This window comes from Elgaria multicarinata, chromosome 9 (assembly GCF_023053635.1).
Source record: "Elgaria multicarinata webbii isolate HBS135686 ecotype San Diego chromosome 9, rElgMul1.1.pri, whole genome shotgun sequence".
In the NCBI taxonomy this organism is placed as follows: Eukaryota; Metazoa; Chordata; class Lepidosauria; order Squamata; family Anguidae; genus Elgaria; species Elgaria multicarinata.
In genome coordinates this window covers 41,699,181-41,717,951 of record NC_086179.1, presented here as the reverse complement: position 1 = coordinate 41,717,951, position 18,771 = coordinate 41,699,181, and the positions used below count along the sequence as shown (strand labels likewise).

General features: G+C 39.9%; 1 protein-coding gene across 8 annotated transcripts in view; it reads right to left on the bottom strand.

Moving 5' to 3' along the window:
• The window catches only part of ANKS1B (ankyrin repeat and sterile alpha motif domain containing 1B), a 373,862-nt gene that overhangs the window by 172,142 nt on the left and 182,949 nt on the right, over positions 1-18,771 (bottom strand). For all 8 annotated transcript variants that reach the window (XM_063133719.1, XM_063133713.1, XM_063133716.1 and 5 more), the window contains exons 16-17: positions 6,716-6,814; positions 3,219-3,371 (exon numbers count right to left, since the gene is read on the bottom strand). In XM_063133719.1, coding sequence (XP_062989789.1) covers positions 3,219-3,371; positions 6,716-6,814 — 252 coding nt within the window. The remainder of the gene's footprint in view (positions 1-3,218; positions 3,372-6,715; positions 6,815-18,771) is intronic.

Sequence of the window (18,771 nt, the reverse complement as noted above, 5' to 3'; positions counted from 1 at the left end):
CTCGGTCACCAACAATAGTCAGTTGCATTGCAGCTATTTGATTCTGCTTCTTTATATGCTTGATAGTGGAAATAATGTAATTATATATTTAAAGTTCTTTATATATTGTTTCAAACCATCTATATATACTTTGCATTCAGAAAATTATCTTTTGAATTATTTAAAATGAACATTTCCCCAGTTTTTATGCCCTTACAGGAACCAAGGACTCGTTAATGGGGTTTTTCGCTTCTCCAGTAAAGTAGCTACAGTGATCTCTCTTTACAGAGTGAAGACACTCGAAGTGGAAGGGTCAGCAACAGGCCTGGATTTGATGAAGGTAAAAATAAACAAGGGCTACAAGTACATGGATTGCAGAGATACAAAATATCACTATTTCTTTAAAAATATGGGCATCTTTAAAGGCAATTGAATTACTGTTCCTTTAAGTTTTGAGACCATTATAAGGCTCTAAAGAACTAAAATAGAAGTATTGAAGGAAACAAATTAAATCTATGTATGCTTTCAATAAAAAGAGAAACAATGATTCAAGGCTTATCCTAAGAGAGTCTTTTATGTTTTAAAAGGGATTAATGGGTAAGGGGAGAAAAATATATTTAGCCTGTTCAGCACCATGCTGCTGGATTAATTATTACTTTGGTATACAAAAGGTGCAGCTGTAGGAATTTTCAACAACTTTCATATGGTGAAAGTAAAAACAACAACCCTGCTCCCTTCCTAAGCACAATTTCAATTACGTGCAGGATCCAGTGCACAAGCATAATTTCTCTGGGTCTGGTACAAACTTGCCTTAACTAACTGCAGTGTGGTGTTATGTTCCAACCTGAACAAACTGTGTTAAGTCTTAACTATGGTTTACCAAATGGCAGATTGCATTTTCCATCATTCCTTACTATTGGCTATGCTAGCTGGGGTTGATGGGAGTTGCAGTGCAACTTGAGGGCCACATCTTCCCCACGCCTACTTTACTGAAACAAGCCAACTTCAAACTGTGGTTTATGTGGCTGGGTTGTTCAATAAACCATATTTAAGATTAGCTAAACTTTAAGACTGAGATACCAGTTAGGGAGTGATGAATCTACCAATTTTGATTCTTCTCAGTTTCTCACTTTCCTAATCTTAAATTCAGTTTGTCCTGAATTTGCAATTTTATTTTAGATACCCCATACAGATACTGAGAAATAAGTTTGCATAAACATTTTCAAGCATAATGTACAATTTATTTTCATTTTTTCCTTATGATAATGTGTGTGCCATCTTGGCCAGGTCCTCCAAGAGCCCTGGTAAAGCATATATGTATCCCCCCCCCCGCCCCTACATGTTTGTCCCTGCCAGGATCATGCCTAGTATTGTTTTATGGTATTAAGCTATAATGACAAATAATCTGGTTTGGTTCTGCTTTCCAATTCACTCCAGAATCCAATATAAACTTCTCCTGCTGACCTTCAAAGCTCTTCACGGTCTAGCTCCTGCCTATCTCTCCTCTCTCATCTCACACTATCGCCCCGCTCGTGCTCTCCGCTCCTCTGATGCCATGCTTCTCGCCTGCCCTAGGACCTCCACTTCCCTTACTCGGCTTCGTCCTTTTTCTTCTGCTGCCCCTTACGCCTGGAACGCTCTTCCAGAACACTTGAGAACTACAAACTCAATCACTGCTTTTAAAACTCAGCTAAAAACTTTTCTTTTCCCTATAGCCTTCAAATATTGAGTTTGTTCTGACTCTATACTGTTAGCTTCTCCCTACCCGGTGCCTGTTTACACTTCCCTGTGCCTGTTTGCATTCTCCTTCCCTCTTTATTGTTTACTACAACTTATTAGATTGTAAGCCTATGCGGCAGGGTCTTGCTATTTACTGTGTTATCTGTACAGCACCATGTACATTGATGGTGCTATATAAATAAATAATAATAATAATAATAATAATAATAATAACTGGTTCAGTACACATAAATCAATTAGTTCATATTAATTTTGCATGGGACAAATATGTATATTTTACACTATAATGTTGATCTGTATAAACTAATCAATATAATTGAGATATTGTATTTTAATCTCAGTACTACCTGGTTGAACACGCAAGACAGAAAAGCCTACAGCGGCTGCATTCAGACAACACAATAGTCAATGGTGGATTAATAATCAACTCCACGGTTGATTGTCGAGGGGGTACTCCCCATACAACATGATTATAATCAACTATGGTGTGGATTAAGGCCAGCGTCAAGTTGACTGTTAGTCAACGGTATGTTTGATTGACATATCCCCCACCTTCTCTTCCCCCTTGGTCCTCCTGCTAGTATCCCCATCAGCCATTCTGCTGGCTGAACTAGAACAGCAGTCGCTGCTTTGGTCACTAATGCCAGGGGACTCTGTAGTTGCTGAAAATAACCAACTATATGAGATGAAATAGTCAACGGTGCCCACCACACAACACAATAACCAACAGTTGGTCAAATAATCAACTCTGCACAACATTGGTTATTTGCGTTGGTTTTTTCAGCAGAATAACCAACAATGGTGTGAAAAAGTCCTGACAGATGACACAATAATCAACTGTTGACTATTTAACCCATCATTGACTATTTAACCCACTGTTGGTTATAGTGTCTGAATCCAGTCAATATGTATAGGAAGAAGGACCATACTGTGAGGAAAATAAACTGCCCCTCACGTAAAACCAGTGTCTACTTGAGGAAATAAAAGGTTTAGACCCAGAAGAAAATGTCACAGACAATATGGCCTTAAACAAAACATAGTATATATTTCATATGAACCAAATAATGAAGTCAGACTTTTATTAAACATCTCACCAAGTCTGAAATCCAGGGAATAGGTATAATTAACTTTACTCAAAATGAATATTATTTGAAATGTCTATGTCTGAGTCACAACATCAGGCATATAAACTATTTTATTTATAAGTAGTTCCTAAACGGCAGGGTGAAGATTTGGTTTGTGTTCATAGTTTTCGTTTTAAAAATTGATCTACATTAAAGTGTCTGCAAGGAGGGCAAAAATATGTGGCATATGAGAACTATGCCACCAAGAGAATTCCAGCATACCTGCTTAAGCAAAAACAGGTCCGAACAGCTGAGCTTCAATCTTCCCCCGCCCAAACATAATATATGTATTAATATTTACAGCAACATCTTTGTTTAACCCTTGTTAGCATTACAATTGAGATCCTTTTAAAAGGCAAAACTGGATTTACTTACATTAATTAATTCAATATCCCAGATTTTTTTCACAAGGTCCATTGATGTATAGCCATTTATCAGAAAGGGTTTGATGTAGTCACCCAGTTCCATAGAATCTAGCCACTCTGCTACAGAGGTGGGGTTGTAGACATCATTGCCTATCTGTTTCATCTGAAATATGAAAATGCCAAATAATTTCAAATGTTGTTTTTATGAATAGATGATATGAAGAAATATAAGAAACCAATACACTAAACTTTTTTTTGGATGCAGTTCTTTCTTCAGACCATTTGTGCTTTTAAATGTCTTCATCAACATCTTCAGCTAGCTGCATAACATTTCTGCCAGTGGCTTCTCAATTTTACCAGTATTGTATATTTTCCCTAAAAACAAATGTGATCCAGCTGCCAATAGAAATATAAAAAGTGGAAGTCTAATGTGCTCCTGGGTTGTCTGCCATTTCCTCCCTCCCTCCCCCACCCCCCACATACACACACAGCCAAATGAAGGGGAGCAGTCTGGAGACGACCCTCCTCTTTCGTGTATGTGTTTAGAAAGAATGGCAGTTCACACAGTCTAAGGGAGTTTTCCGGTAGTCCTTCCTTATGAAGAGAGGCACATGCAACCCACCCACCCCCATGCAGACAGAGATATGGGCATTTCAGATAAAGCTTAGTCATCTTTAAGCAAACCAATTTGTTGGGAAAGAATTTTATGTTGGAATTTAAAGAGAAATTATCCTATGGCTTCCAAGAACACTCCCTTCCTGGTTATAGGTGTAAAATTACTGTCTGAACAACTGGGACATTTCTTTAATTTAGAAGTTGCTACTTGATCACTTTAATCAGGATTGTGGAGAAAGATGACTCACGTTTTGAACTGTGGTTTAATTAAAAATGGCTTGGTCAACATAGAATGTCTATGCTTCTTGCTCATGAGTAAGAGTACGTTAATCAATCAATAGTATTACCAATCATTGTTCTTTGAGTTGATTGTTTCTTGTGAGTTATATATGTACTTTGAGTATATAACCCAGAATTCTCTAACCTGGTGCTCTTCAGACATTTTGGATTGAAACTCCCATGACTGCTGACCATGAGCTATTGTAGGGCACCCAAGTTCAGACAACATGATAACCCACAGCCAATCACGCCCAGTACACACGGGCATAAACCAGCTCACAAGCCATCATGGCTTGTTTTGATCATATGAACCAGCCCATTGCCTTCATTCACATTGAATTGCTTAACCAGAATAATTAAACAGAAATTTCTTAATACTGAGGGAATATCAGATGGTGGTGCAGTGACAACTAGGGAAGCATTGAGAATGAAGAAAAGGAAAGGACTAGAGATGTTTTTACTGAAACAAAGATGACTATAGAAGAATGTAACCAGAATCCACTCTTAAACCCACAAAGAATCCGGAAACCTTGGTAAAGTGACGGGTTAAAAGTCTCATGTAGAAAAGCCCAAACAGGATTTCCTTCTAGCTTTGTTACTTTTATAAGTCATCAGGAGGACTAGTTTACACTTCAAAGAAATGGATGAGCCAGCAACACTAGTGGCTGGCAACTTTTGAGCATTAGATATTAATTTGCATTTGACTCTCAAGAATACAGTGAAACCCCAATCAAAAAAGAAGGACTGGCAGTCACTCTGAAATTGGTATTTCCCAGGACTTTTCAGTAAAGTAGGAGTGGACAACATGTGCCCCTCACCCCACCCCATAGTGAAGCCACACAGTGTGGCAGCTGCTGTCCCCATCATGCCCAAAAATATCAGGGAGAAAAAAAAGGCAGTTCACTGCCAATTTGGCAGCAAACCACTAGGGAGGATTACGAATGACAAATTTAGCTTGTTTTTTGGGGGGGGGTCACCATGGCTAGGTCAAGAGTGCAGCCCATGGAGGGTCTGGAAGATGAGAATTGACCTCCCAAAAGGACTTTCCCATCACACCCAACAATCCACAAAACCTGGAGGTGGTCTTCTCAGACACCCTTCAGAGTTGGTTCAGATGGTCAATCGGTTGCAGGGCTGGTGCTGCCATAGAGCAGCTCAGGCGGCGGCCTAGAGCACCAAGGAAAGGAGGGCACCAAACGGCGTATCCGGAAGCTGCTCTCCTAGAGCGGCTTCCGGGTGCGCTGTTCCAAAGCTGCCGCCCCGGCCACCCCCCAACCCCAGCGTCCTGGCTTCGAAGCCAGCGCCCGGCCGGAAGCCGCTCCTGGCTTTGAAGCCAGGACGCTGGGGCTGGGGGGGGTGGGGCGGCAACTTCAGAACGGCACACCCGGAAGCCACTTCCCAGTGCGCCGCTTCGAAGCCTCTGCCCTGTCCCCAAACCCCAGCGTCCTGGCTTTGAAGCCAGGAGCGGGCGTGGGGGGCGGCTTCAGTACGGCGTGCCCGGGCCCGCCATTCTGAAGCCACCGCCCTGACCCCCGACCCCAGCATCCTGGTTTCCAAGCCAGGAGGGGGGCGGGGGGCGGCTTCAGTACAGTGCACCTGCCTAGGGCGCAAAATAGTCTGGCACCGGCCCTGATCAGTTGGCCCATTTGTGCAAATAGCTTGTCATGCAAAGGGTCTACTCAATAAACCATGCATGCATGTAAGCAGTGTAACATCAGAGAAGCATGCTTACAAAAATCCTAGCAATGGCTTCTGTGAGTGTGATATGCTGGGGATGCAAAAATCTCTGCTCATGGAAGCTGTTGCAGAGACTTCCATTATCATGTTTATCCAATATTATTTGCCCAAATAATCCATGTATATGTTGTCTACAACAGCTCATAGTTTCTAGGTCAGGGTTCATGTTCCAATAGTACAAGGGTCTGCTTTTGATGGCAAAATACTCTAATTAGCCTGTATTGGAAATGGTGTAGATTCCCATACTGGTAACACTTGCAGATTATGCCAACATGCTATTAACAGATTTTAGCATGCTATGAAGTGCAGAAGCAAAACTAAATTCTGCATTTTAAGAATCCAATGTGATGTCTGTGTGTGTTTGTGTGTGTGTGTGTAAATACTGTATATATGAAGATTTTGAAAAGAGCTTTCAAAAATTCTGTAGTATATGGTGATTTTGAAAAAATACTGCTAAGAGCTTTGTGTTTGCTGCTCTTTCTCCAATTAGATGAGGAGGGAGCTTCCAGACTAGTCTTTAATGGCACTATCACCCTGCTTCATTCACAGAATTTTACAGAGGGTACAGACATCACACTCCACTCCCTCCCATGTTTTCCCATTGTTTCTTTCAGCGTTTCTCTTACCACAAAAATTTGTTAAGGAGGAAAGATAGCTACACAATACTTTTTCATTGTTAATGCTAGGAGCCCTCTGTATAACTGTTGATAGAAAGGAGTGCTAGCATGAATCATATTACAAATATGAATTGGGAAAAAATATAGGAAGATAATAAGACCCAGGAGGACAACATTTCTAATTAAAATGATTTAATTTTTTAAATGAAAGCCCTTTCCTTATGATGTTAGAATCTAGGTAATAAAAAATACAGCATACCTTTGGAAGGAGCTGAATTGCCTGAAGAATTCTTTGCCTATGACCAGAATTAAGAATTCCAATTTCTAAGAGATCTTGATCCTCCATAACATTGCTTCCCTAAAACAGCAAAAAATATTGACAAGTGTTTTTAATATGTTTAAATATGTCACAATACTGCATTTAAAAATACACTTCTTAATAAACCTTATTGATAGCATATTAAATAATTATCAGTTAGATCCAGGTTAGAAATGACTCAAGTCCCAATAATTTCAACTCTCTATTCTAAGCATGACATAAATTTAGATCTAACCCTATGATCACACTAATTTTAGGTTCAGAAAACATGGACGTTATAATATCTCTACTATATCTGCAGTACTAGCATTTATTTAAATGTATTCCAGTTATTATGAAATCTCTCAAGAGAAAAAAGCAAGGGAACGCAATGATAAAACTGACCTCCTGTACCGTTCAACAAGTACTAAATACTCTTCACAATTCTTCTCCCAAAAAGAATGCAGTATCAATATTAAATTATATTTATTTAGCTTGGATTGATGCCTTAGAGAATGCATTTGTACCATATCTTCTTACATGGGCAGTTCTGAGCAAAAGTTTTGGAATATGAGAATCGGAAGACCATCATAACCATATATTCACCTTTCTGCCTTGCAAGCAACAAAAACATTCTTTTTTAGATAGAATCACCTCTCTAAATAAACCACATTTATTTACATCAGTCTTTACATCAATGACAAACTTTCCCATTATCTGGATATCCTTTTTGATTTCACAAACGTATACCCAAGAATTTATGCATTTTCTTTAAAGTGGCAATTTGCCATGCTTTACAAGAGAAGGGAGGGATTGTGATGTGGGTTGCATCTGGATCACGTCCAAGGAGAGAGTGAAGGATCATGCTATTGATTGTCTTCTCTGAAGAAGGTGAATCACAGTGAGATGAGCAGGAAGGTATCTCAACTTCTTTTGGCAAAGTGCTTACCAAGAGAGAGTCACACTGCAGATGGCTTCTTTTAAAAATGGTAATAGCTACTTTAAAGGATGTGATGTGCCGTGAGGTACATCTCCCATTTACTTGGAAAAGAGAGGAAGAGGCAGGAGTTACAATTTTGCAGCAAAAGACTTCTTTTCCCCTAAGGAAATACTTGTCTTTTGAAAAAAAGAAAAAAAGAAAACTTTTCAGCTCCCAAAACAGCACCATCCACCAAAAAATACAGTGCTACAACATTTCAGCACTGCCCTACGTGGCGTAACACATTGGTAAAGAAAAAGATTTGCTATTATTATTATTATTATTATTATTATTATTATTATTATTTATATAGCACCATCAATGTACATGGTGCTGTACAGAGTAAAACAGTAAATAGCAAGACCCTGCCGCATAGGCTTACATTTTAATACTCAATAAAGTGTATTATTTACTTCCTCTCCAATTGACACAAAAATAATAAAGTTTCCCAACAATTAATAGGCTTGTGCTCGTGCAAGACTTTTACCATATTCTTATGTAGGATGACTAAAAATTTCATTTTAGTGTCAGAGACAATCTCTAAGTGAATGACTTGCCCTTTAAACATTGCACTAGCACTGTGAGAGCTACCTGTTCATGGGCTCATAACATAGTTCTGCTATACTGTTTAAAGACCTGCAAGCACATAGTCAGCACTGTCAGGTGCATAAACCATTCTTCCTTTAAATCCTTGATTTTGCCTGTTTGTTATGCATTCCCTTTATTTAAGATTTCCTTTAGAAATCCCTGAGATTTGCCCCTTCGTTTCCTTCCCTTGCTCTTGCTTTTTGTCTTCTTGAAGTCATATTTAGAAAAATAAGGATCTAAACCAAGGATCTTCTAGAGTTCTTTAAAGGCACAATCCTATGCAAGCTCAGACAAGAAGAAGTCCTAAAACTCCCAGCATGCCCCAGCCTACAACACCCAGCATGGGCATGTTAGGAACTGTAGGAGTTTTTCTGTTCATTTAGGATTGCACCCTAAATGAAATGTTGGAAAACATCAATAATTTTGAAGTGCATGCAGACAATAAGGGATACAAAAAAAGGGGGGGGGGATTTTGAGAAGTATATCACTAATAACATTGAAATCAATCTTAGTAAATTCTTTAAATATATCAGAAGCAGGAAATCTGTTAGGGAGCTGATTCAACCAGTAGATGACAAGGGAATTAAAGGAGTACTAAAGGACTATGAGGAACTTACAAAGATATAAAGCATGCCTAAAGAAATATTTTCAGGAAGGAAATTAGAGGAGCATGGGAAATAATGGTAGCAAGAGATGAAGTACTAAATATTATTGACAAATTTAAAAGAAACAAATGACTGGGTTCAGATGGTATCCATTTCAGAATTCTCTATGAATTCTTTCTCATCAGCAAATGTGAAATTTTTGATCTTCTAACAAAAAGTTTGCAACATGTCCCTAAAATGGGCCTCTGTACAAGAGGACTGTCAAGTAGCAAATTTAAGCCATTTTTAAAGAAAGCATTTGGGTGGATCCAGGAAATTACAGACCAGCTTAACATTTGTTCTGCGTAATTTGGAAGAAGTGTTATTAAAGTTAAAATTATCAAGCATATAGTAGGATAAGCCTTGCTAAAGAAGGATCAACATTACTTCTGCAAAGGCAATCCTGTCTAGCTAATCTTTTTATAGTTTGATAGTGTCAACAAGTATGAGGATAGGGGTGATCCAGTAGACATAGTTTTTGACAAAGTCCCTCACCAAAGACTCCTGAGCAAATTTAGAAGTCATGAGATAAGAGGAGAGGAGGTTCCCTTATGTAACTGGGTAAAGAACAGAAAGCAGAGAGTAGGAATAAATTCTCAGTCTTCACAATAGGAGTATATAAACTGTGGGGTTCCCCAAAGATCTATATTTGAGCAGGTGGTGACTGAGCAGGAAGGGAGTTGTGGTACAATTAAATTGTAAATACAGTGCATGCATGCATGCTTGAAAAAGGCGAATTCCATGTAACAGATCATTAGGAAAGGAACTGAAAATAAAACTGGCAATATCAGAAGGCCTTTATTGTAATCTATAGTGTGACTACACTTGGAATGCTGGGTTGGCTCCAACGCTGGCTCTCCATCAGTGGAATGAAACCACTGGTGCAATGAATTTTCCTTCCTACAGTCCCCCACATGCCCTCCAGATCTGCTCTGGAGGTGTCATGTCTAGCCCTGCTCCCCTTGGGTTGGGAAAAGGTGTTTCAGGTGATCAATCAGACTCTGAAGTAGAGGAGACTGCACCAGAAACATGCCAGATTATACCAGTGGGGGAGGAAGCTCTCACGGGCTCTTCACCAGCTGGAAATGAACCTTCTCCAGAGCTTATCTCCTCAAGGGTAAACAACACACAGTCAGTGGGAAGCCAGTATTCTTCCAAAGGGGAGGGCACAGAGAAGTTAGCCGATCCTAGAGTACGCCGCAGACTAAAATGGGTGGAGCTAAAGGAAAGTGAGAGAAAGTCGACACAGATTTTTCCCCTTCCTTGTACGCCCCCCTCTCTGTTGTCATGACATGCTGCACAACAGTGCATCAAGATAACAGACTGGAAGGATGGAAGGGGATAAAACCTCCTCGCCTCCATTTTCCATTACTACTCCTGCTATCATCCCTGCTTGCCAATAAGGAAAGGAGGGTCATGTTCTGAACCTCCTGAGTTGGCTTTGGGAAATGAACTTATTTGCTTTCAGTTTTTTGAGAAACAAATTGGTTCGTTTCTAGGTCAGTGCAAGGAGGGCCAGGAGGCATTTCACCCATCTCTACTGCAGTCATATGATCATAGCAACCAGATTTAAAATTCTGTTTTGTTTGGGGGAATTTTTCAGTCAGCATTATACTTCAAGGATCTAGCAAAATAAAATAAACATCTTAAACCTTGTTCATGTGCATGCTAAATAATCTCCAAAATTTAGGGTGTTTTTTTTTCTTCCTGAAGTGCAAAAGATTACACAAAAAGGCTACTTTTAGCTCTATGAGGGTGATACATTTAAAACTTTATATTAAATTCTTGTACTTTTGTCCATTAAAAAAAGCCAGAGTAATTACTGGATTTTTAAGAAAAGGAAGGGATTGTTTCATGTTAATGTGAATTGTTGAGGCATATCAAATATACCAATTGTACATCAGAACTAGCAAATGTCCAGAAATATTGATTTATGGTGACTGAAAAAGCATTGCTTTCTAATGCGTGTCTATTAAGAATGTTATTAAATAAAAAGTTTGTACTTTGCTTGAATATCTAGAAAATTTATCAAAACCCTAATGATAGTGTATAAATAATTGCTCCACCAGACACATGGTTGCCCCACATTAGAAATATGCTGTCAGATTCTGAACCTTCCTCTTAACTTTAAAAGATTGTGATAAAGAACAACTATTGACTAACAGTGTCATCCTAACTCCAACGTTCCAAGCTCCAAGTTCCACTACGCTCAACAGGGCTTACTCCCAAGTAAGTATATTTTGGTTTACAGCATAAATAATTTACGATGGCACATGCGTGGTAATGAGAAACGATGGTCTCTCTTATGTTTTAATAGTACTATACTGATAAAAGAAACAAAAGTTTCAGTCAACAAAAACAAGGCTGACAACCATTACCCAGAGGACCTTTTCTTCTGCCACTCCCAGATTGTGGAATGGACTGCCGGGAGGAATTCGTCAATTTAAGAGTCTTCCAAAATTAAGAAAGCCATAAAGCCTGGTCTCTTCCAACAGGCCTACCCAGTTGAATTTTAAGATGACTTTTAATAATGTGCTGCTTTTTAACAATGTATTAGTTTTATATGTTTTAATCAATTATATGCATTTTATGGTGTTTTGCATTTGTGTTGTACCCCGCCTCAATCCAGAAGGAAAGGAGGGTAATTATTATTATTATTACTCCATTGACCTGCCCCGTTTCAGAAATGAGTGTTTCTGCTCATTTCAAGTTCCCCGGAAGCAATAAATCGCCATTGCATAAGTGGTGGGTCCCACTTGTATAGTGGAATCACAATGACCCACCACTTGTGGAAGGTAATCAGTGGGGTGTCAGCACTCCATTGGATAATGACCTGAAAATATTAAAGTAATAACATTAAATGGAAAAGTAGGGTACCAGTGATGTCAGAAGTGATGATAGCAGCATGAAAGTCTTGGGTACTTCCCAATAATGCTTCCTAATTATTCAGTTACAGGCAATTTATTTATTTATTTGACTTGTTCCCCGCCTACCAAAAATGGCAATGAACCCGGTTTACAATCCCTAATAAAATTTGATAAAAACAAATACATTAAACACAATTAAAAATAGTAACAAAGTAAAAACAACAACAGTATCCAGTTCAACAGACTCACTAACACACCAATAGCATAGCGAAGGCACAAATCAATACTCCCCCAGCACCACCTTCTGGAGTCAGCCATCCAAATAGGAGCAGAACCACCACAGAGCAGTGCCTCCAACTCCCAACCCAGACAACCTATCCAGAAGAATACCATGATTAATGGTATCAAAAGCTGTTGAGAGGTCCAAGGGAATCAACAAAGATGCTCTTCCCTTGTCCCTCTACTGGCAAAGGTCATCCCACAGGGCAATTAAGGTAGTTTCTGTTCCAAATCAGGCCTGAAACCTGATTGAAATGACTCTAGATAATCAGTTTCATCCAAGAGTACCTGGAGTTAACTGACAACCACCCACTGAAGCACTTTGCCTGTTTTCATGCATATGTTAAATAGCATGAGTGAGAAGATGGAGCCCTGAGGGGCACCACAGGCCTACAGACCAAAGCATTGAACAGGAATCCCCCAGCACCACTCTCTGAGATCACCTCTCCAAGAAGGACAGGAGCTAACATATAACAGTGCCTTCCAGTCCCATCTCAGACAGACACCTCAGAAAGATACCATGGTCAATAGTATTGAAAGCCACCGAAAGGTCCAGTAAAACCAATAGGGACACACTCCTCCTGCCCAGTTCTCAGCATAGATTGTTCACCAAGGTAACCAAAGCAATCTCTGTCCATAACCAGGCCTGAAGCCAGACTGAAATTGATCTAGATAATCCATGCACTCCAGAAATCCCTAGATCTGAGAAGCACCACACATTCCAGCACCTTGCCCAAGAATGGAATTTTAGAGATTGGACAGAAATTATCCAATACAGAGTTCAGCGCCTTCCCCCCATTTTTTCCAACAAAGGTCTTATGACTGCCTCTTTTAGATGAGACAGAATCACACCTTGCTGTAAAAGGCATTCAACACTGCCATAATTCCCCACCAGGAAGGACAGTAGTCCAGCACATAAGTGGTAGGCCTCACTTTTCCAAGTATCCTGTCCACATCCTTGGCTATACAAATTGAAAAGTATCCATTGTAACTGGACAAGCAGGAGCCAACGTTACATCCACTAGATCTATATCAACTATGCCATCCAAGTCAGCATGGATATGATCTGACCACACAAAAAAGCTTCATTAAGATGCAATAATGGTGGAGATGTGCATTTCTCCCTCACCCCACGGCCTCATTGTCACAGAGTAGGCTTTCAAATTAGCTCCATCCCATGTTCAATTGGACTTGTTCAGAGTTTTCTGCCAATGCCACTCTAGTCGACATCCCATTCATTTCATTATCTGCATATCCCTGGAATACCAGTGGTCTCGTTGGGCTACACTCCATGGGAGAGGATGCTGAGGAGCAATAATGTCAAATACCCTGGCTATTTCTCCATTCCAGGGATCTACCACAACTTTGACAGAATCACCTGTCAGATGATTAAAAAAAATAAATTCTCCAAGAGCCATGAGAAATCCATCTGGATCCATCATCCCATTCCATCTCCTGGGGCACACCATCTTAATTGCCCACCACCACCACCATGCAGAGTTTCTGAGTCCCAGCAAATCTAAACACCACCAGGGAGTGATCTGTCCATGACAATGGAACTACAGAAAGTTCTTCCACCCCCAGATCACCATCATTCCATCCTATGCAGAAGACCAGATCTAAAGTTTGTCCTGACAAATGTTTGGAGCCAGACCCATGGTTTCCAAGGAGGCCAAGAAGTCCTGAGGCACTCCTGACAAGGTGATCTCAGCATGTTTGTTGCAGTCTCCCAGCACAACAAGATGTAGAGACTGCAGCAACAACCCCGAGACCACCTCAGTTACCTTAGGAAGGGAAATTGGGCAGGTGGTACACCAACAGAATTCCTATTCCGTCCTGAACAGCCACCTTCAGATACACACACTCGAAATGGGAAGACTGCAAGATGAAGCACTTGGACAGAGGGATAGAATCACGATAGACCACTGCGATTCCACCTGTCCTGTTCAATTTTGAGTTATAGCACATGTGTTACATCTCTGTATATTGTCTTGCTGAAGCCACATAATTGTATCTTATAAAACATGCTGTAGAAACGTCTCTTTATAGTCTTGTGAGGCTTATTTAATAGTCTATGCAGAAATGTTACATTCCTGGAATCCCCAAGGCTAAATGGGGAAAAAAACCTTCAATTGCCTTATTTTCCTTAAAAATATACAGGTTGACAATGATTAAAGGTTGACAATGTTCTTTTCCATTAACCCCCACCCAATTGTTCCAGCTATTTATTTCACACAGGAAGAGGGCTGTATTTTACTTATCCTTTCCTATTCGGCAGCTGGGGGGCTCACTTAGCCAGCTCTCTCCCGTTACTGTGGTAACAAGATGACTGCTGTGATATGATCTCATGTGCTTCATGTGTAAGGGGCTCTCAACCTTTGTCACAGTAAGCCTTTCTAAATCAAGATTTATTTATTTTAAAAAATAATTGATTAAAAGATCAAAATACTACATTTCTTTGACATTGCAATACTAACAAATATATCAGTAAAGAAATATAAAGTGGCCACTGAAAAAACTCTTTCACGTATGTTCAAAGTTTGTTTAACGGCAATTACTGTCTTAGATTTACAGGTTTTTAAAATATGTCAATACATATGAATTATTTTCTTCAGTAATATTTTCTTTTTACATGGGAGAATCCTTACTGACTTTCAAATTTTTTTTTTAACTAAATGCTGTGGGGTGGCATTAGATTGGGAAAGAGGTGCGGGGGTTGTGTTTACCCTTTTCCCTGCACGATTCTGACAATCTGAAACATGCATGCACAAGCATACACACACACATACACACAAACTACTATTTACTCCAAGGGATGAGAGGGTATAAGCGTGATACAAGTGGAACAAATAGCAGTGTGGGACATACAATTTAGATCAAGATAATGGTGTTGGAAAGAATTAAACATTCCCCATCCCCACACTGCTTTCCAATCATATTAGCAGATATACCCTAGATGCATTTGGTTTTTTAAAAAATGGGACGTCAATGTTAGATCTCTTGGCATAATGTGTAGTTTTGCCCCTTGTGACTCATTGCAGGTGGCAGCAGGTTGAAGATGATTCACCTTCAATGATAAACAAGCAAAGTTCACCAGGCCATTTACCATCTGGAACAGCTCCCTTGGGTGGCGACATTACAATAGCGGAGATGTAATATTTCTTCAGCTATGCTACAGCTATGACATAGTCCTTTAAGAAACATCTGTGCTGCATTCTAACAGTTTTGGTCCAAGCCACCAACTTTCTAATCATATGCCCTCCTTCTTCATCTTCCTGTAATCAGGGAGCACAAGAGGATGCTTGTGTTGATAGCTAGATTAGTTAACTATGGAATAGCAGATTAAACTACCAATGAAGCTGCCATCAAAAGCAGCTTCATTGATAGGGATTTTGTTTGTCTAGATAATGTCAGGTATGCTTTGAGGTGGATTCCTGCAGTGAGCAGGGGGTTGGACTCGATGGCCTTGTAGGCCCCTTCCAACTCTACTATTCTATGATTCTATGATCCTATGATAACAAGTACGCTTACTCCGGTCAAGGAAGCTCGTAGTCTTGGCTTTATATTTGATTCCTCACTCTCCTTTATTCCTCATATCGAGGCAGTAGCTAAATCCTGTCGTTTCTTCCTGTATAATATTGCCAGGATTCGACCATTTTTGTCTGTCTCTTCTGCCAAGACTCTCGTTCACGCACTGGTTATTTCACGGTTGGACTACTGCAACCTTCTTCTCTCTGGCCTTCCTTCTTCTCACATCAGTCCGTTGGTTTCTGTTCACCACTCTGCCGCAAAGATCATCTTCTTGGCTCGCCGCTCTGACCATGTTACTCCGCTTCTGAAATCTCTTCATTGGCTTCCAATTCACTTCAGAATCCAATATAAACTTCTCCTGTTAACCTTCAAAGCTTTTCACGGTCTAGCTCCTTCCTATCTCTCCTCTCTCATCTCACACTATTGCCCCGCTCGTGCTCTTCGCTCCTCTGATGCCATGTTTCTTGCCTGCCCAAGGGCCTCTACTTCCCTTGCTCGGCTTCGTCCATTTTCGTCTGCTGCCCCTTACACCTGGAACGCTCTTCCAGAACATTTGAGAACTACAAGTTCAACCACAGCTTTTAAAGCTCAACTAAAAACTTTTCTTTTTCCTAAAGCTTTTAAAACTTGATGTTGTGCAGACTTCTACTGTTACTTTCTACTGTTAGTTTTTCCCTACCCTGTGCCTGCTTACCCTACCCTGTACCTGTTTGCATTCTCTTCCCCTCCTTATTGTTTTACTATGATTTTATTAGATTGTAAGCCTATGCGGCAGGGTCTTGCTATTTACTGTTTTACTCTGTACAGCACCATGTACATTGATGGTGCTATATAAATAAATAAATAATAATAATAATAATCTCGGTTGGACTACTGCAACCTTCTTCTCTCTGGCCTTCCCTCGTCTCACATCAGTCCGCTGGTCTCTGTCCACCACTCTGCCGCTAAGATCATCTTCTTGGCCCGCCGCTCTGACCATGTCACTCCACTTCTGAAATCTCTTCATTGGCTTCCAATTCACTCCAGAATCCAATATAAACTTCTCCTGCTGACCTTCAAAGCTTTTCACGGTCTAGCTCCTGTCTATCTCTCCTCTCTCCTCTCACACTATTGCCCCGCTCGTGCTCTCCGCTCCTGTGATGCCATGCTTCTCACCTGCCCAAGGACCTCCACTTCCCTTACTCGGCTTCGTCCTTTTTCTTCTGCTGCCCCTTACGCCTGGAACGCTCTTCCAGAACACTTGAGAACTACCAACTCAATCACAGCTTTTAAAACTCAGCTAAAAACTTTTATTTTCCCTATAGCTTTTAAATGTTGAGTTTGTTCTGACTCTATACTGTTAGCCTCACCCTACCCGGTGCCTGTTTACACTTCCCTGTGCCTGTTTGCATTCTCTTTCCCTCCTTATTGTTTACTACAACTTTATTAGATTGTAAGCCTATGCGGCAGGGTCTTGCTATTTACTGTGTAATCTGTACAGCACCATGTACATTGATGGTGCTATATAAATAAATAAATAAATAAATAAATAATAATAATAATAATAATAATAATAATAATAAGTACTCAAGGCAAATAATAAAATAGTTCCTTCCAAAACTAACGAGACACATATCAGCAAGTGATGAAAAGATTCATGGATGTCAGTTCAACAAGTCAACAAGATTACCAGAGCAGCAACGGAAAAAAAGAGCTGCACCAAACTCAGAAAAACTGTAGCAGGCAAAGCCAATAAGGTGATGTAGAGTACAATCCTCTATAATTGCCACTTGACAGACTGTTTATCAAGCCATGCTGGCAAGAGCCTCTCAGGGGGCAGAGACAGCAACTGAGAGTCTCTTGGATTGAGTGGAGCCAGGCCTCTCATCCTCCCTCCCCTCCGTCTTGACCCCTTTTCTCCTTCTTCGACATATCTTCTGAGGTACCAGTTGCAACCTCAGAAGAGAAGCCACTGCGCAGCTTTCTTTGGCGGCTGGGAGGGAAGCAGCGGGAAGTTTTAGTTCTATCCTCCTCTGCAGTTTTAGTGATGTCTATGACCGTGGAAAAGATCTGCACCATCTTTTGGTTCCCAAGACTCCATCTGGGAGACATAGCATTGCTCTGGTAGTTATTTAATAATAATAATTTTAAAAAATCCAATGCATTTCACTGAACTTCCATCAGTGGAATCTAAAAAAACAACTATCCACAAATACACAATTTAAATATGACATTAAAATAATTCATACCGTAAGTATAAAACTGCCTTCATACTGTCATATAACAACCCTGAAAAGATTTTTTTTTTTTTTGGAGAAGAACATCAATACTCCAATAAAATTAAAATAGATGCATTTTTCCAATAAAAGAGAAAAGAGTGCAAACCCCCCCCCCTATAGAATTATATAGCTGCCCTGAGATCCTTGTGATATAGGGTGGGATACAAATGTAATAAATAAATAAATAAATAACTAAATAATAAATAAATAAAACCCATAATTAAATATTACCAACAAGGAAAGGATTACATTTAACCAACCAGTTCAAAATGTATCACTATTAGTAATAACCTTACCTATACTTACTAAGGACCACACGTTTAAAATCAATAAAGCACAGGCTGTGAACAACAAAGGCCATCATCACAGCAGCCATCAAGGCGAGCAGAAAAATTCCCCAGTAGAAAAATCCTCCAAGGAATTTTGAAATCAAATTGATTTCATTAATTTTGGTAGGCAAACTATCTCAACTTTTCTTCTACTGGCATAGAGCAGAGGGGGTATCATGACTACAGAACATAATGATTTAATCATGACAAAAATATCATATTGATATCTCTAATTAGGAAAGGCTCACTTCTCGGGGAATGTATTTTCCACCACATTCATACAATTATCTGGGTTACAGTTTCAGAGTGCTTGGTACAGTCAACCGTGGTATTAATGCTGAAAACCTCTGACAGCAATACCCCACAGCACCAACTTCAAAGTCAGCAAGACAAACTGAGCTAGAGACTCAACAACTGCTATAAGCAAGTCTACCAACAAAATCCCTAGTATTCCTTACACCTCCATCTATACGTACTTGCATTCTGTGTGAGATGTAGGGTGGCCAGTTGATAAGAACATATGGCTGGCTTTCTCTTTTCCC